The 18,677-nt window shown below is 37.3% G+C and overlaps 3 protein-coding genes across 3 annotated transcripts in view; 2 read left to right on the top strand and 1 right to left on the bottom strand.

Moving 5' to 3' along the window:
* Window positions 1-18,677, top strand: part of LOC128217263 (heat shock 70 kDa protein 12B-like) — a 241,572-nt gene that overhangs the window by 59,436 nt on the left and 163,459 nt on the right. The gene's annotated exons all lie outside the window — the stretch shown is intronic.
* LOC128217270 (uncharacterized) overlaps window positions 1-18,677 on the bottom strand; it is a 206,264-nt gene that overhangs the window by 160,580 nt on the left and 27,007 nt on the right. The window lies entirely within an intron of this gene.
* On the top strand, window positions 793-9,399 carry LOC128217266 (heat shock 70 kDa protein 12A-like). Its single transcript, XM_052924293.1, has 5 exons — window positions 793-1,126; window positions 2,329-2,695; window positions 2,874-3,092; window positions 7,445-7,580; window positions 7,700-9,399. Exons 1-5 carry the CDS (start codon window positions 1,101-1,103, stop codon window positions 8,755-8,757), a joined length of 1,806 nt encoding a protein of 601 aa, XP_052780253.1. The 5' UTR covers window positions 793-1,100; the 3' UTR covers window positions 8,758-9,399.

The raw sequence follows: 18,677 nt of genomic DNA, 5'->3' as shown, positions 1-18,677 counted from the left end.
CCGTATTTATGTTTCACTGTTATAATTTGTATAATATTCTGATGTTGATAATAATCATCAATTATTGATTAGAAATTATTTTGTTGACAGATATGATAAAATAATTGATATTGTGAGTGATTTGGCTTAATGAAATGAAATACTTTAGCTTGTAACATGATTTTTAGACCAGCTGCTGAAAAGCAAAGTCCCCGCTATTCCCCGGACCGGTGGGGCGGGGGTGTGGGGGGGCTTAGTTACGTTACAATCGACTCTTGCATAAAAGTGACTTCAACTTTGAAAAAGGTTTGTGTTTCTTACACATGACAAAGTGCATTTATGAACCAAACATAAATAAAATTAAAATTAAAATATTTATCTGCATGTGCTTAAGGCACCTCAGAGAATGAGGGATACATGTTTATACCTCAAGTGAAACGTCAAACTACAATATAAATCATGATCATAATGATGAATCTTATACTGTAAGCATACTTGATTCAAATCCTTTCGTACATGGCACAGCGACACATCGTAATGCAACTGCTCGTGGTGAAGACGCACTTTAAAAGCTGACTGGAGGCTGTTGGAACATGAAGTGCATTCCGGAAACAGAAATAGTTGAAATGGTCGCAGTCAACAGTTTCGTGGTTTACTTTACGTTAATACCTTAAAGCTGTATAGATTCCAATGGTAAGTACGTGAGCGTGTATAGAATAAAACGTCGACCTTCATCGCATAGATAGATAAATTTATTTGAGTAAGGAATGCACATACATGGACATTTAAAATGAACAACATGCATAGTAAATAAAATAATATACGTGTTTAATTTGTAGTGTTGATATATGTCAAGTGTATACTTTAAATTGACCTCTGTGTGTCAAAATACACAAGTATATACGGCAACTTATACATTCAGATTGTAAACTAAAACTGTCGATGTTTATAAATATGTCTACGAGTATTAAATTTCACGTCGCGATTCGGTAATAGGTGTATGCACATGTATAGGCTTGTTCGCATGTTCGTAATTCATTGATCACGTTTCTATATAATTCCTCGAACCAGGAAGTTATTTACTCTCTGCAAAATAAAAGCTTAAATCAGGTTTTGTTAAAATGGGGGGATACTTAAGTTCCACAAGGTAAGTAATGTAATTAACATTATCAAAATTTCGTTCCAGTATAAACTTCTGAAAATATTTTGTTAAAGAAACACAACATTCAATGTTTATATTTATATAATTCGCTTTGATACCATTTCGCGCTTTGAAAAATGAAGTAATGAGTAAAGATGATTTCAACGGACTCATTTAAAACCGTCATAACTATGAACTATACAACGTTGTGGTTGGAAGTGATGATGTATGGCACGCAAGTTAGCGTATTATTTTTTGGAAATGAAGTAATTAGTTAAGATAAGAGCGACATCGTGAAACTTAGCTTTGGGTGCTCATTCGAAGAAATATAGCTGTTGTTGATCATTTGGTGAAAGTATTTCATAAGTGTAGAAGCAGAATATAGCAAAGTCTTCGATAGGCTAAGCAATGTTTTCATCTATTTTCTGTCAAAAAGATTATTTAGAAATCAACGCCGCTTACTTGTCTTGTTTGTTTACATCGGTTTTGACCCATGAGAGAACCCCGTTGAAATCACGTGATTTGTCATCCTGGCTTCGCTTACCGTCCCAATGCGCTAAAACCAACACATTTTCATGCGTGTGTCGTCTGTTCACGTTTTCATACGTTTTGTTTGCATCGTTTGTTGCTTTTAAGGCATTTTCCATGTGCTTTTAAAATAAATCTTCGTTAAATATTAAACCTCTGAACCTGTCTCAGAAGTTTTTATTTGTGTTTTATTGTTAGAAATAATACTTACAATTATATAGAAGAAAACACAGTGTAACAAAGACAATGTGCAGTGTGCAATGATATCAAAATAAAATGGTGGTCAGGCGAAAATTTTCAAACGATCGATTTAGACTCAGATCAATAAAAGACTCCATATCAGAAAAAAGTTAACTATGATAAAAGTTGTTTGATGTCTTCTGAATAAAAAACATACTACCTTTCGAGGTTTAAATATATATTGAGTTATTACCATTTCTGTCAATTATAATCTCGCCGATACTGAAGATTAGTATGTCGACAATGTCATATTCTTATTAACATCATACTAAAAAGATCAGTCAGACACATTCTGTTACTATATTGTGTGCCGTTGTCATAACTTGATGAATCAGTTTTGAATGTGTTTTGCCTGTGTTTAATCTCTAAGATGATTTAGTTTAACTTGAAATTCAAAGTGTATAAAATGACCTTATATTTTCATTTCAATTTTTTCAAAGTTCAACAGAAACGGTGGCAGAGAAAAGTCATTCCAATCTTCTTAAAAGTTCTATAGAAACGGTGGCAGCGAAACATCAGTCCTATCTTCTCGTTGCTGCTTTCGATTTTGGGACAACATATAGTGGTTATGCGTTTTCCTTCCGAGATGACCCACTCAAAATACAAACTTATCAAACCTGGTATTCGGGAGGGGCTGGCAAACTGATCTCTCTCAAGACACCGACAAGCGTGCTTCTTAATCCAGACGGAGAGTTTGATTCATTCGGGTTTGAAGCTGAGGACAGGTATGCCGGTAAAGCAGAAAATGACAGCCACAAAGGATGGAGATTGTTCCGGCGTTTTAAGATGGTTCTGCACAACAACAAGGTACAAGTTAATAAATATGATAATTTATCACTGGTAATAGACAGATTGTTGATATATTTAAGTTGTGTATATCACACAGACTGAAATATCATTTCGAATGATTATGTATAATAACACAATTTTAAAAACGCGGATTGTGAACAGCCATTTTTTAATAACGTACATTTCTTTAATCAAGGACCTTTCAAGAGCCACCACTGTTAAGGATATTGAAGGTAATTCTCATCCAGCTTTGGAAATATTTTCCATGGCAATCAAATTTCTACAAACACATCTATTAGATTCGTTGGCGAACCAGGTTGATGGAATTAAAGAGAATGACATTTACTACGTTATAACCGTACCCGCCATATGGGATGACAATGCAAAAGAGTTCATGAGAATGGCTGCCCAAAAGGTAAAGGGTTTCGATTTGTTAGTTTAGCTAAAACATATTTATCTTACAACGATTGTGAAACAAGTTATTACAACATTATATTAATCACTCTTGTTGGCGCGATTTTACGCGAGTAGTGTAGGAATGGGGGTGCAAAAGCCAGGAGCCAAAAGCCAGGAGCCAAAAGCCAGGAGCCATAAACCAGGGTTTTTTAAAGCAAATTTCCATCATGATACAAGTATGACGTAGTCGAGCTAACGCTTACTCGAGTCATAACCTCGACCTTAACTCTAGAGGTGGGGATGTATATTGTCATACACGACGAGCGTAATACCAGGAGAGGTAACTGCGTACTCCGATTTCGCTTTACGCGCGATAGAGTCGCTTATCTTAGATCATATAGCTTATGAACTCGGTTAAATGTATTAACGCAGTATAAATTTAAAATGTTTATAACTAAGTGTACTTAACCCATGAGTGTATGTTCACTGTTATTTCTAAAAAAACGTTCTCACAGACAACTATTGAGATGTCAGGAAGCGAGGCATGGCTCTCTATTGCCTGCCTCCTTGTACCTCCTCATTGCCTCCTCATCCCTCCTCATTGCCTCCTCATCCCTCCTCATTGCCTCCTCATCCCTCCTCATTGCCTCCTCATACCTCCTCATTGCCTCCTCATACCTCCTCCTTATCCCTCCTCATTGCCACCTCATACCTCCTCATTGCCTCCTCACCCCTCCTCATTTCCTCCTCATACCTCCTCATCCCTCCTCATTGCCTCCTCATTGTTTCATCATAACCATAAGACGGACTTTTGAGGGATAGAAAACGTCCGCAAAAATGGAACGAAATGCGCAAGAAAATAGCATATTTCAATATGCGCCTCCGTGTTCTTCTTTTGGAGAAATCTTTTGCATCATTTAAGAATATGGCATACTAACGCGTATTATTCTAATAAATGCGTATGCTGCGATAAAACGTTTAAAGATAGGAGAACATTTTTTGATCATTTTAAACTTTAGGCTGGAAACTAAAATCTCGTGACACAATACTGGCGGATGTCGAGAGGTAAAGACGTGTATTTAAAAATGGATTTGTTCGATAAAAATAACAAGACGGCGAACAGGAAGTTTAAAAAGGGTGTTCGCAAAACAAATCAGGTGCCTTATTCCAAAATGGTAATAAGAATGGTTTTACCAGCTGAGCAGACGACGGCTATCGCCAAGAGTATGCTAGAACGTCAGTCAAAGCCTACCCGGACATTGATAGATCTGGAGTTACAGCGAATGGCGGAAGCCAGTAAAAGACGAAATCGCAAAAGTCCCGGGGCCAAGTCGGAAAGCCTTCGTAAGAAGAACAACAAACGATCTAGAAAAGAGGCGTCCTCTAAGGAAGGAAAGCCCAGGCAGAACTCCAGCAAGCTCGAGTCCATCACGACCATTGGAGAAATATTAAGCTGAATGCTGTCCCGGCTCCTCCTCAGTATCGTTCGAGACGTTGAGGACAATGCACCAGTGCGATATTTGTTTAAAGTATTTTGGAAGGCAAGATAACATGTTACGACACAAAAAGTCTGCTCATTCCGACGTGGACTCTGAAGAAGACGCGATGTCGGATACTAGTGTTCAAGAGGATATTTTTGGACCTGTCCCCGAAACCGTTTCCGATAGCAGCGACTACGAAGACGATGACGTATCTATTGCCTCTGAGGACTCTGTCGATATTGATCCCTGGCAAGACATTGTTGAGAAAGCGTTTGATAAGTGTCAGTCACAATACGAGGCTGATGTAAATGGACTAATGGAGGAGGATGCAAATATGAGTGAGCGTGAAGCTAAGGAACATGTCTTTGTAGACATGAAAAACACTTTTCGAAAAGCTACGATGAACGTTTTTGGTAGCAAACTAGGCTGGTTCACCGTTATGAAAAAAGATCCGGTGTATAAAGCTATGAAAAATACAGCGAATAAGCTCATAGCGGAAGAAAACTATGAACCGGAGGAAGCTTTAAAGTACGCCATTCTGAAGCGGAGATTCCTCTTTGACAAAGTCTTGGATACTTACGATATTCCTCAGTTAGAAAACGACGAAGACATGGAACAAGAATAAAAGTCCAGAGTGACTTTGATACTACTCATGCTATGCTGCCCTTTGAACATTTGCGAGTACTTTCTCTCGCAAAAGCGCCAAGAGGACTATAATTATATATTTATACTCGATTAAAGTTGTGACTTTAATCTGAGACGACTATGTGTTCTATTACAAAATGTGGATGCTGCGTAAACGTTTTGATCATGTTGCATATATTTGGTTTACGTTGCATATATCGCATTATAACAAATACACATGAAATAGCATGTACATTTTGCTGCCAATGATATAACATGTTATGTTAGCAGCTATTATTATAATACTTATACTTGCGCGGTATCATTCGACTTATAATATCGAGAATAAAGCTATATTTTCTAAGTCTCACCTGTGCAGAATTGCTTTCATGCTAACGAACTGACGTTTATAGACAAATGCATTTGATATAAACGGTTAAAAGAAAAGAACAAAATACGGTGTTTGCCTTTGTTTTTTTGTTTTTTATTCAGCATGTACAATTAGGATGGATTGCCAAAAAACAACGCTAGCAAACGCATAACCGAACACAGTATGAATCGAATTGAACCGAAATAATTTTAAAAAGTCAACTGAGAAATTGTTTAAAAATTCGTAACATATTATTGATTCAAACCGAGTACTAACGAGTTGAATGAATCCCTTATCAAATAAAGTCTATACCTGAAAGCGCGACCCTATAGTATCTCACGTATAAAACATGATTGATTTTTAAAAATGACCGCGCTTTATGAAAACCGTATGATATCGGGTGTTTATCTAAATAAAGCGCGTTATCGCATTTAAACAAATTTATTTTGCTATAAAATAGACAACCACTTCTGGTACGATTTTAAATTCACTTTAATGACGCCGGCAAGTTGTGCCATTCCATCATGTTAATACTCTCAGAAAAGCGAACAAAGAATACCAAAACGAAAACTGTTCAATAAATGTAATAGAATACTAATGAATATGCGCGCGAAAATGAAAACATAATTATAGTCGAATCAGGAAACCTTTTCACATGAATGACATTCTGAAATACGACACTCGATTCGAAATGAGATGTCTGATTTGGTAAATACGTTATTAGTATTAGCTTTACCCTTAGATACGTTTTAAACAGTTGTATATATTCCATAATTATACATAAACTCGCAACAAATACATGGTCTACCCTTACATTAGTTTAAAGCGGTTATTTATATTCCACATTTATATATAAGCTAACCAGACTGTACAATAACACATTTCAATGTCCTTTTGTTAATCGGGAAACTAATCGCTCGTATTTTAAACGGGCTGTCTCACGTATTGGCACCAAGAATAAATAATTTCTTTAACGAATCTCAGGACAATTATCTAATAGAATGTGTTACGCTTTGATATCATAATTATAAAACAAAGAGTCCCAAAATGTAAAAATAAAAATTGTGTCGGAGACCGGGTTCGAACCCGTGTCGCTAAAATGCAGTCCAGCGCCGTACTTACAAAGCTACGGAGGCTTGTTCTAGTCGGGTGACATAATTAAGCTATACACCTAACTCGGTAATATCACGTGATAACACCGACTAGCCAATCACGCATAAGGCATGAATTCTACCTGGTAGACATACCCGGTCTTTTTAAATGGAAAAATATGAATAATCTACGAAAAATGATTTAATTGTGTACAATGTTATTGAAACTAACTTACTGGAGAATCACATTGTTTACAATCATGATGGAAATTTGCTTTAAAAAATCCTGGTTTATGGCTTCTGGCTTTTGGCTCCTGGCTTTTGGCTCCTGGCTGTTGGCTCCTGGCTTTTGCACCCCCATTCCTACACTACTTACACGAGAGTGTGGTCTTGTGTTGTGGGGGAAACCGGAGAACACGGAGGAAACCCATTTGTCCGGCTTGGTGACCACAAACCAAACTCACATGCTCCCAAGCCGGGAATCGAACCCGGGTCGCCTAGGTGAGAAGCGAGTGCGCTAACCACTGCGCTAACCGGACATCCTTTTGATTTGTTAAAGGTATATTCGAAAAAAACATTGATTTTTGACATTGATAAAAATGTCAATATAGCTATGCCCCAGTCTGTTTCTGCGTGTAAATGCACACACTGTTTCGATAATATAAATCACATCATAATTTTTGACGATGTTGATAAAGAGGCTGGCTTTCGTCAGACAGTATCTAACTGTCCCGCATGGTACGACACGCCGACAAATAAAAGACCATGAACTCTATAATTCGTTTTACCACGTAATGTATTCCAGGCGGGCCTCGATGGAACTCGAGTTAAACTTGCACTTGAACCGGAAGCAGCCTCGATCTGGTGTGAGGCGCTTGATCATGACATACAGGGTAAAATGGCCGGGATCGGAACTCAGTATATGGTCATTGACCTTGGAGGTGAGGAAGATGACTTTTATTGTCATATGTATTCTGATAACTAACAAAATATTTATATATTTATAACAGAATTATGCAGGAATTGCACTGAATTATTTAAACATTAAATGCAATTTCAGGTGGAACTGCAGACATTTCTGTCCACGAGAAAAATGACGACGGTACTCTTAAAGAGATCCACAAGGCCAGTGGAGGACCATGGGGTGGCATCTATGTTGACGACAACTATATCGAATTCCTAAAACATATACTCGTGGAAAACGTTATCACTGAACTTAGGATGAAAGATATGACTGATTTTTTTGACCTCATCAGAGAGTTTGAAACAAAGAAAAGAATCTTCAAATCAACGACGAAAGACAAGTTTATGTTTAGAATATGCACTTCTACTAGAATCTTTTGTAAGCAATTCACAGGACAGGAATTCGAAGAAAGACTTGCAGCCTCCAGATATTGCGATTCAGTTATTGTGAAAGGTGGCGATAAATTACGAGTTGAGCCTGACATCGTTAAAGATTGGTTTGACGGTCCAATAAATAACCTCGTTGACCACTTGAAGAGCATTCTAAAGGAGCCCAAACTGAAAGCGGTGCAGACCATTGTGCTGGTTGGTGGTTTCGGAGAGAGCACGTATGTTCAGGAAAGGCTGAGGGGTGAGATCCCAGACAAGCGCCTGATTGTGCCTCCTGAAGCGGGTCTCGCCGTGCTGAAAGGGGCCGTCATGTTTGGACACAAGCCAGCGATCATAAAATCAAGGGTCATGAAATACACGTGTGGCGTTGGTGGGATTGGTAATTTTGATGACAAAATTCATAGTGAAGACAAAAAATACTTCGATAAAGACGACGGTAAATGGTGGGTCCGAAACTGTTTCGATGTGTTCGTTCGCGTAAACAAGGATGTTCCCATCGACTTCCAAATAACCCAGGAATTCATTCCTACAGCATATAAGACAACCTCACCCATATACCGTACGACAGCCGAGAATCCCGTGTACGTGACCGACCCCGGTTGTGAGCTGCTCGGGAAGCTGGAGCTAGAGCTGCCGCGGGACATTCCTCTGTCTGAGCTTGATCACGATATAACATTCTTGTTTGGTGGAACGGAACTTGTTGTAAAAGTCCGTGTGAGAAAAACGGGACAGGAGAAAATATTGAAACTTAACTGCTTGAAATAAGCTACGACCGGCTTGATGACCACGGCTTAGAATCGAGTCCGGGGCCCCTAGGTGAGAAGCGAGTGCGCTAATATAGGGTATACTTCCAAAACCCTTATGACAGAGATAGGCAATATTAAAATCATCTGATATAACATAGTGTTCTACTTTTTGTCCATGTGTTATGATATGTATGCACTATGCATAGAACGAGAAACGAGTTGAAAAAAACTACATATAGGTAATGCTGTTTTCTGTTGTTCTGATATTTCATATCACTAGAATTATGTTTGAATAATAATGTAATATTACTTCTAAGATATGGCAAACTTACCACTCGATGCTCCATATGTGTCCAGTGTGCTTAAGTTGAAGCGTTGAAAAAACGGACGAAGTAAATTTCTTCTTTTCTTTCAAATTATTATTACTATTATTGTGTGTTTTTTTCATATATTTACAAACATAAAAGTAGTTTTCGTGTGTATTACTTTCGTATACGTGTGTGATATATTTGCACGTTTGTGTATCTCTCTCAGTGATGTTTGTGCCTTTACTCTGCGCTTCTGAACAGGGTTTTGACTATTGTGCCTGTCCTTGTAGTTTTCAGATTTTTTTTGTATCAATTTGGCACATGAACAGAATCTATAAAAGTTTGAAGTAACATAGTGGGGTTGTTTACTTTAATACTTGTGCAATTTACCGGTAGCAAAACAAAAACATTCTGGTTTTGTGAATCTTCGCAAGGGCAGAATACATAAAAGATATGAAAAGACATCGGCCTCAGTGTGATTGAGACTGTCCATCGACAGCAATGGTTGGTGCAACACCTGCAACACCTCCTATCGCCGGTTGGATGACAGTTATTTCCATTTCATTAATAGGATCAGAAAATTAGTGTATGTAAACATATATTACAGGAAACCCTAATTGCTATTAAAGCACATTGAACCTCCTCCCCCCCACACACCCACCCGCGCACGCACGCACGCACACACGCACGCACACATACACGCACACACACACACACACACACACACACACACACACACACACATGCCGAGACCACGAAAATACCCTGAACCGATATTTAATAAAGTGGTTCTATAAAGAAAAATAGAGTATGCTTTGTTTCTTTTCATGATTTGATTTTGCAAAGAAATACTACATATGAATGTATTTATGCTTACTTTACTTATTTTGAAATACTATATATTTTTAAGAAACTGGACCTGAACGCCATTCACACGAGATTATGATTTTTAGTTGTTGTTGTTGTTTTTTTATACAATTTGACTACTTGATAATCGTTAGCGTACAAGAGGAGTTCACACACATGTTCTTTATGCAGACCTTAGTGCCATTACGGAACTCCTATGAGCGGCGTTGAAAGAGTATCCATAAATTAATTGGATGTCGGCAAAACTATTATTAACGGATTGCGCGCGGACAAACTGACAGGTTACCAATGCCATAACAAAGTAAAATACCAAGACAGTGTTCATTCTACATTTAATTAGTATTATAAAATACTTTTCAATTAAGATATGTCGAGACCAGATGGCAGTAGGCATGTTTTATCGTAAATAAATTTCTGTTTTCATTTTAGCATTACGAAGAGTTTCGTTATTTATATTCTACACACATGAAAGCATTTTAAAAAAGATCTGAAGCCTTATATCATGTTTCTAGTTTGTAAGATATTGTGCTAGAACTTTTCATGGCGTGAACTGGTTTGTTTAATCTTGGCACAATTTCAATATTTTATTTTCGTTTTTAGAAAAATCCATACCGTCCAATTTCTTTTCAGTCAATCACAAGAAGCAAATCATTAAGGTAAAGAAATATACTAAAAAACACACATTCTTATTTGTAGTTGATATCAGTCAATAATATAAACTCATCATATCTGTTTTTAATGCTTTACAAATATTACATAGACACCTCAGTTGACATTAGCATTCTCAGGTTAACATTATAAACACACATTAACATTATAAAACAATTATGCTACCACCCTACCAAATAACATTGTTTTCATCGATTTCGTCTGCGAAACGCTTAGCGTCTATTAACATGGAGTTTCGGTTATATTCTATAAGCACCTTGGAGCTTTTTTTAGCGCCTATTGCGCCAAGGCGCTTAAAAACAAGTAATCTCCCTAAGACAGCACGTGGGGGTATTATTAATACTATCAAATGAGAAATTACGGTATAACTAATAATGACTATAAGTAATTTAACGGCAAAGTAACGTCAGGTATAATAAATAGTTATATCATCTCTTCAACATAGAAAACTGAAACATGGCGACTGGGAATTCTTCCCTCCTCGTGGCGGCGTTCGGCTTTGGGACAATATTCAGTGGATATGCTTTTCCTTTCGATATGAACCTCTCAAAGTTCAGACCTGGTATTCTAAGGAGGCTGGGGAACTTTTAATAATATATTATAGGAATAAACGCAACGATTTTAATCTACAAATATAACAAAATATGTTTCAAAATCTTGATTTCGTCACTTCACTTTGAGAACTAAAATCTGCTTCTATTTTGGTATGCAGTTATTGAGTTTTAGCATTGAGGTTGTTTTTTTTACAACATAGTCGACAATTCAAAATGATTTATCTAGCAAAAAGCTGTGGCAACGTGAAGGCGAATAGAACATTTTGCAAATCTTTCGATTATACAAACCTGATCCACGGAAAATCGTGTCCTTTTCTTAGATTCGAAAATATCGCTGGCAAGAAAAAATATCGTAACGTTAAATGACCCATTGGTCAAATGACTTGTATTTGTTTTGTTTTCTGCCGTGATAGCACGTATTTTCATTTGAGGAGCTTTCCAGAGCCACAACTTTGGAGGACATAGAAGGCAACTGTCATCACGCTCTACCAACATTCTCCATAGCGATTCAATTTCTACAAAAACATCTCATCGGAGCCGTATAAAACCACTATTACCAAGTCATAGGAGTCCTGTAGAAGGAAATTTCTTACGTCATCTTGTCCGACATTTGGGATGACAATGCAGACGAGTTTATAAGAACGGCTGCCGAAGGGGTAACTTTATCGTACTTAACTTCCTAAACAAACGTTAGAGATTTGATCGGACTTAAATTGTGAATAAATATTTAAGAACAACTAGCAGAGAGAAGTGAGAATATCCAACTCATTAGCCTTTTTTTAAAACTGAAGATGTGTTGGCGCATTCTCAACGAATAATGAAATGGGTTTTTAGATACACAATTTATATAATTAAGAAAATGTGTTGAATTTGAAGAGCTTCGTTTAACTAAATAACGTTTCCGCAACAAAATGCTTTGAAAACCAAACGAATATCGGTAGCTGAAAACATCTGGAACGGCTTAAATTTCTGTAAAAAAAAAAAAGAAACACGATGTTACTTTAAAAAAAACTAACCCAACAAGAGGTTGATCATGGCGTTGCATATGTGTTAATTCCAACTGTCTCAAAATCCTGGAACTCATTTTTGGAGAGAGCAATAACTGCATTTACGACCAAGGAAATATCCGACTTCTCTGACGTTACAAAAGAGTTTCAAAGAAAGAAGCGTAGCTGCAGCGCAAATTAAAAAGAAATGCATTCAAGATAATTGATGGCATTAGGAAGCTTTCCAGAAAGCAGAATATAGGTAATCTCTAGTAAAGGGAATCAGTTATACTAGAAAGTGGAGACAAGTTACGAGTGAAACCTGACATTTGATGATCCTTTAAACAATCATGTTAAACACGTGAATAACCTTTTTAAAGACCAAAATATAATGGCACTACCAACCATCGTGCTCAGACAAGCGTCCAATTGTCCCTGCTGAAGCTGGTCTCACCGTGCTGAAAGATGCCGTCAAGTACGGCCACGATTCGTCCATTATATCATCTCAGGTAATGAAATACACGTTCGGAGTGAGTGTGAACAATTTTTTTGATGACAAAATTCACAGTGAACGCAAGACATATTTGAACAAAGACGGAAAATGGTGTGCCAAAGACTGCTTTGATTTGTTTGTAGGTGTTAAAGAAGAGATTTATGTTGACCACAAAATAACCAAGGGATACTCTCGTACTGGATATCGAGCAAAAACACCCATACACTCAACGACTGCAGCGATCCCCATATACTCAACCGACCTCGGTTGTGAACTGCTCGGTGAGTTGATACCAGATCTACCCAATTAAATTCCTCCCTGGTTACGATACTACGTTCATGTTTGATGGAACGGAGCTTGTTGTAAAAAACATGTAAGGAGAACGGGGAAAGAGGAGATTTTGAAACTGTAATATCTAAAATAAGCTACAACTGGCACCAGAAAAATATATTTGAACCTGTGAAAAACAATGTCATATATATTTCATTTATAAGCCGTTATTTTTTGCGCCACTTAGGTTACCTTTTTTTCTTTTTGGAGTTGTCAATAATGACAACACGCTTATTTTGTATAACTAACATCACATACAATAGATTAAAAACGCTGGATCAATAAAAGTTTTACAATTTGGCTAAACAGTAAATATTTGAAAAGTGGCTCTCTGTCAATTCATAAGCGTTATCATTGATCGTTCCAATGCGGTACCCAAATATTAATCAAAAGACTGTTTGTTTGTATTGTATTTATTTTTTATCTGTTATCTTCCGTTCTGTGTTTGTGTCCGTTCACTCGTACTGTAAAGACTGGTAATTAATGTGGGTACAAGTGCGAGGTTATGGCCATATAGACTAGTTCAGTTAAAGCCACAAGTATAATTATTTCATATTCTTCGACTTTTGATGTAAAATAAGGCGTACATTTCTGAACCATAAATGGTTCAACTGCTTAAAAGAGGGCCTTTGGACCGTGCTACACCGATAAATGGTACGGTCGAAGTGATGAAAAACCGAGAGGCACTGGAAATCATGCAAATGAGAATACGATCAGAAGATCCAAAACGTTAACTGTTAAACCGGAACGTTATTTTGACTGTTCTTCACACATTACATGAGAAGTTAAAAAACAGCATCACGACAGCTCAATTTAAACCTTAACCATCGGCATGTGAGGTCGCCCTTTCTGTTAACTGTCATGCAGATCGCGATGGAATATAGCAATGCACAACTATGCACACCAACAAAACCCCAACCGTTTGACCGTCTAACCTGGTAGGTTTCACTTTCATTATGAAGGCAAGCAAAAAGGCGTACATCATCAGAGCCATTGTACTTTTGTAGCAGGGGTTAATTAAGCCGTCCAAAGTTGATTTATTCTCGAAGTGAAGAAAGCCTCACTGCAAATTGAGGTAGGAAAATCAGCATGGTTCTTCTTCTATGGAGTTTGCGAACGGTCAAAATGGTGTGTGATTAAAATAAATGATGAAGGACAACTTCGCGGAAGATAAATAAGTAAATGTAGAAGAAGTTTAACGCCCTAAACTGGTGGACGCTAAAGCACTTGGAGTGTGTGAATAACGTCGAATAATCATGGTTGCGGTGCCAATGCATTTCACCAAAAGAGTGAAGGTAACAGTAAAATTAGTGACACAATTGCATTGGCAACATAGGACTGTGCAAGAATATCTAGTGTCTAGGAATGCAAAACTAACCCAAACCATGTATTACTTGTAACTGGTGGTATTTCATATTTGTTTTATATCGACTAAACACAACATCTGTTTCAATTTGCAGTCTAAGATAAAACTAAGTGCTGTAGCAATAAAGGATTTATGGCAGAATTCAGTAACTTCATATGTGCTTTAGCAACAAAAGATTTATTGCAGAATTCAGTAACTTCATATGTGCTTTAGCAATAAACGATTTATTGCAGAATTCAGTAACTTCATATGTGTTTGTAGTTTATTTAACTACAGATAAGCTTATCATATTTTAGATACAACTCTTGATGTTTATAAAGACTATAACGAGTATAAAATTCACATAATAACAATTTTTTAAAGGTATTGTATATGCCATTTGATATGTTCGGGGATTAGATATTCTTAGAAACAACAGATGACCGTTCACTAGCTTTATTCATGATCCTATATCTTCCGGAAGTCCCGGTATCATATTACATGCACATACATATAGAGTGGCTACTGAGGACACAACATCCCTCCTCAATTCAGATTCAATGTTATTTAAAAAATATTAATATAAAAACAACAATCATTAATTAAAAGTAATACATGTATGTTATAATTATAATACGAATATATCAAAACTTAATATTGCAAACCACATTGATAACTTTGCAATTGATAATTAGATTATTAACATACTCTGGTGGAATTGATTCTGTGAACTTAACTATAGTGTTTACAGGATTAAGAAATTCCAAGGTAATCAGTAACTCATTGAAACTTGATACTGGTGCTACAGTGAGGTCAGTTCGAAGGTTATATTTACTACTACTAGATAATACGTTTCTACTACATGAGCAATAACAAACATTTACACATACGTACACAATCTTTTGATATTTTTTTAAAGAATAATGTTATATAAGAAAATCGTCTGTCATCTAAATTGTCCATAATTTTTCCACATTCTTTTCTTTACTTTAAAGTATGTCTTTGGCAGATATTCACTGTGAGAAATTTAAATATACTGAATGTTTTAGAATTTATCAAATGTTCATATGTCAAAACTCATTTAAAACGCCTTATCAATATTAACTATAATAAAACAATATAAGATAATTTTGTACTCATTTATGTTTACAACTCACACAAAAGATCAAATATCACCGATCTTCAGGTTTCACTGGGTTTATTATGCCCATATCACTATGAAACCTTATTATCAACACTCCGCACATAGTCGCTCAAATAAGTCGGAGGTCGTCGTTCCCTAGTTGGTCGGGTGTGAACCTCCGTCGGATTTTGACCACCATCATTATCGATCAGATCATCCCCAAGATTATCGTCATTGTTATTCATATCCATGTTGGAGGCGTCCAATGATGGTTCAACCTTTTTCATAAAAGACGAATTACGTGTAACTCGATGTCCTGAATCACTTTTTACACTGGTCATAGGTCCTTTTGTTTCCGTAACCGTATATGGCATTGGGTTGAACTGCGTAGAGCACTTAGACGGTGTCTCATTTCGCAGTAGCACTTTGTCACCGATGTTAATGTGGCGTTCCCTTGCCCTAATCCTTCTGTCCTCATACTCTTTCGAGTGGGATTTCGATTTCTCGTCATTACGCCTTACGATTTCGTCTAATCTAACATCTTGTTCTGGTTTTTGCGATATCTGATAATCGCGTCGATGGTTCCCGCTGAAACAATAAACGGAACGGCGTAAAACCAGTTGACGTATGTGGCGTCACTCTGTATTGGCGTAAGAAACGGAATAATTCCTGTTTCCAGTTCTTTCCTTCTACATGTGAAGATTTGATGCATTTCATAAGGGGCTTATTAAAAGACTCTGCTTGAGCATTTGCCCGCGGCCACCTAGGTGTGATTTTTCGATGAATAAATCCACAGTATTTTGCATAATCTGAAAATGCATTACTGTTAAATGGACTGCCATTATCCGTTTTGATCACTGTTGGTACCCCGAACATTGTTATTATTTTGTCCAGCACTGGTATGACAGTGTTTGCCGATACTGATTTGACTATCTCCACAATTGGATAACGTGAATATTCATCAACGATAACTAATAAATAGTCCCCATTTTGTAACGGTCCACAAAAGTCCGCGCTTAAATGCATCCATGGGCCTGATGGCATTTCCGACATCCTCAGTGGTTCTCTTGGTCTCGGTTCCTTTGTATTTGCTTGGCAAGCCAAACAACCTTTTATTGCTGTTTCGATATCAGCGTTCAAATTCGGAAACCAGACTTTTGAACGTATGTAGCTTTTGGTTCGCACGACCCCTTGATGCCCTTCGTGGCCCAGTTTGATGGCCTGCGCTCTTAACGATTTAGGCATAACGATCTTGTCATTTCTCAATAGTACAGTTCCACAGTGTACACTCAGTTCATCCTTCACACTTCTAAGTGCAGATAATTCTTCTTTGTTTATTTCTAGATCATTTAAAGTCTTTATTTCGTACCATTTTGCATTTTCTGTAAGCTCAATAGCCTTTCTTATTGTACTGTCATTTATCGATGCTGACTTTACCTCATCTAATGTCATAGCATTTGGAACAGCTCTGTCAGCGATAAAATGCACATATTCTTCTGTCAGGTTTCTATCGTTACCAACATCTTTCAATGGATGTCTTGACAGGTAGTCAGATGGATTGTATTTTCCAGGCTTATAGACAATGTTCATTTTGTATGGCTGAAGTCGTAAACCCCACCGTTCAATTCTTAGAGGCGGTTGTTTTTTTCTTCCATATGCATTCTAGCGGCTTATGGTCCGTTATGACAGTAAAGCATGGAGCACCACGAAGATACATGTTATAGTGTTCGCATGCCCATACAACACCTAACGCCTCTCTTTCCGTCTGACTGTACCTAGACTCTGTTGGTGACAATGCCCGACTCGCATATGCCACGACTTTGCCCTGTTGGGTAATAATTGCTGAAAGTCCCACCGGTGAAGCGTCTGTCACTACTTCTATTTCCTTTCCTGGGTCGAAATACACCATCACTGTGTCACTTGAGAGATCCTGTTTGAGCTTCTCGAACGCGTTTTCTTGCTCACAGTTCCCATGACCATGGTGTTTCGTTTCTTGTCAGTCTCCGGAGAGATTCTGTAATTGTCGCATATTCCTTTATAAAACGGGAGCAATATGCTGTCATTCCAAGAAAACTTCTTATTTCTGACACATTGGTTGGTTGTTTCATTTTCCGGATAGCTTCCACTTTTAACGGATCTGCAGAGATCCCTGACCCATTGAAAACAACACCAAAGAACGTAATATCTGACTTGTTGAATTCGCATTTTTGTTTATTAAGTGTCAACCCGTTGCGATGAATTGCATTGAACACTTTGTCTAATGCAATGTCATGCTCTGTTTGGTTTTTCCCATATACAATTATGTCGTCTGAAATGTTCTTTGCTCCTGGAATTCCTGCTATTAATGAACTTATTGTCTTTTGAAATACTTCGCTTGCGGAGTTTGTCCCAAAGTTCAATCGTTTGTATCTGAATAGACCTATGTGCGTCGAAAAGGTTGTAATTGGGCGTGACTCTTCTTCGAGAACTAGTTGATTGTATCCAGATTTCAAATCCATTTTACTAAACACTTTTGATCCTTTTAAATCATGTATAAGCTCATCGATGGTTGGCATTGGGTGTCGTTCCCTTTCAATCGCTTTGTTTGCTAATCGCATATCAACGCAAATTCTGACGTCACCATTTTTCTTCGGTGGTGTCACGATTGGAGACACCCATGGCGTTGATTCATTCCTTATTTCCTCTATTATGTCGTTTATTAAGCATTGTTTCAATTTCCTTTTCGACCTTTTTTCGCAAACTGAAAAGGAGTTCTTCTGCCTTTTGTGCCACTGGATGCACGTCCTTGTTTACGTGAAGTTTCACGGTTTGCTGCTTCCATTTCCCAATACCTTCATATATTCCTGGGTATTTTCTTTCGATTGTTTCCTGTAAAATGTTGACATTTTGGATTATTTTAACAACACCTAAGTCTGAAGCCGTTTGAAATCCTAAAAGTGTCCCGTAATTACCTTTGACTAGGTAAAATTTGTCTACAACTATTTTGTCATTTTTCTCAGCTGTCATTTCACAACAACCTTTCACTTTCAAGTTTGAACCCCCTCCGTATGGTAATAATTTAGGTAAATGTTTCGTTTTAAGTGTTGGTTTTCCGAGGAATGCGTATGTGTTTTCATCGATAATGTTTACACTCGAACCGGTATCTATTGTTACTTTTACTGCTGTATTGTTAATTGAGATAAGTGTTTTCGGAGTCTTGTTGTTTTTGCTAACACTTTTACACTGACTTGGTAGTTGTATTCATCTTCTGAATCGGACTGTAGC

The sequence above is a fragment of the Mya arenaria genome, chromosome 14 (assembly GCF_026914265.1).
Source record: "Mya arenaria isolate MELC-2E11 chromosome 14, ASM2691426v1".
Classification (NCBI taxonomy): domain Eukaryota; kingdom Metazoa; phylum Mollusca; class Bivalvia; order Myida; family Myidae; genus Mya; species Mya arenaria.
Note: the sequence above shows the minus strand (reverse complement) of the source record. Positions and strands in the feature narration are given on the sequence as shown.

Excerpts from the sequence above, each read along its gene's own strand:
- LOC128217266 (XM_052924293.1), top strand. The coding sequence starts at position 1,101 with ATGGGGGGATACTTAAGTTCCACAAG. Across the intron at positions 1,127-2,328 it reads GGATACTTAAGTTCCACAAG|TTCAACAGAAACGGTGGCAG; the intron begins GTAAGTAATGTA and ends ATTTTTTCAAAG. Across the intron at positions 2,696-2,873 it reads TGGTTCTGCACAACAACAAG|GACCTTTCAAGAGCCACCAC; the intron begins GTACAAGTTAAT and ends TCTTTAATCAAG.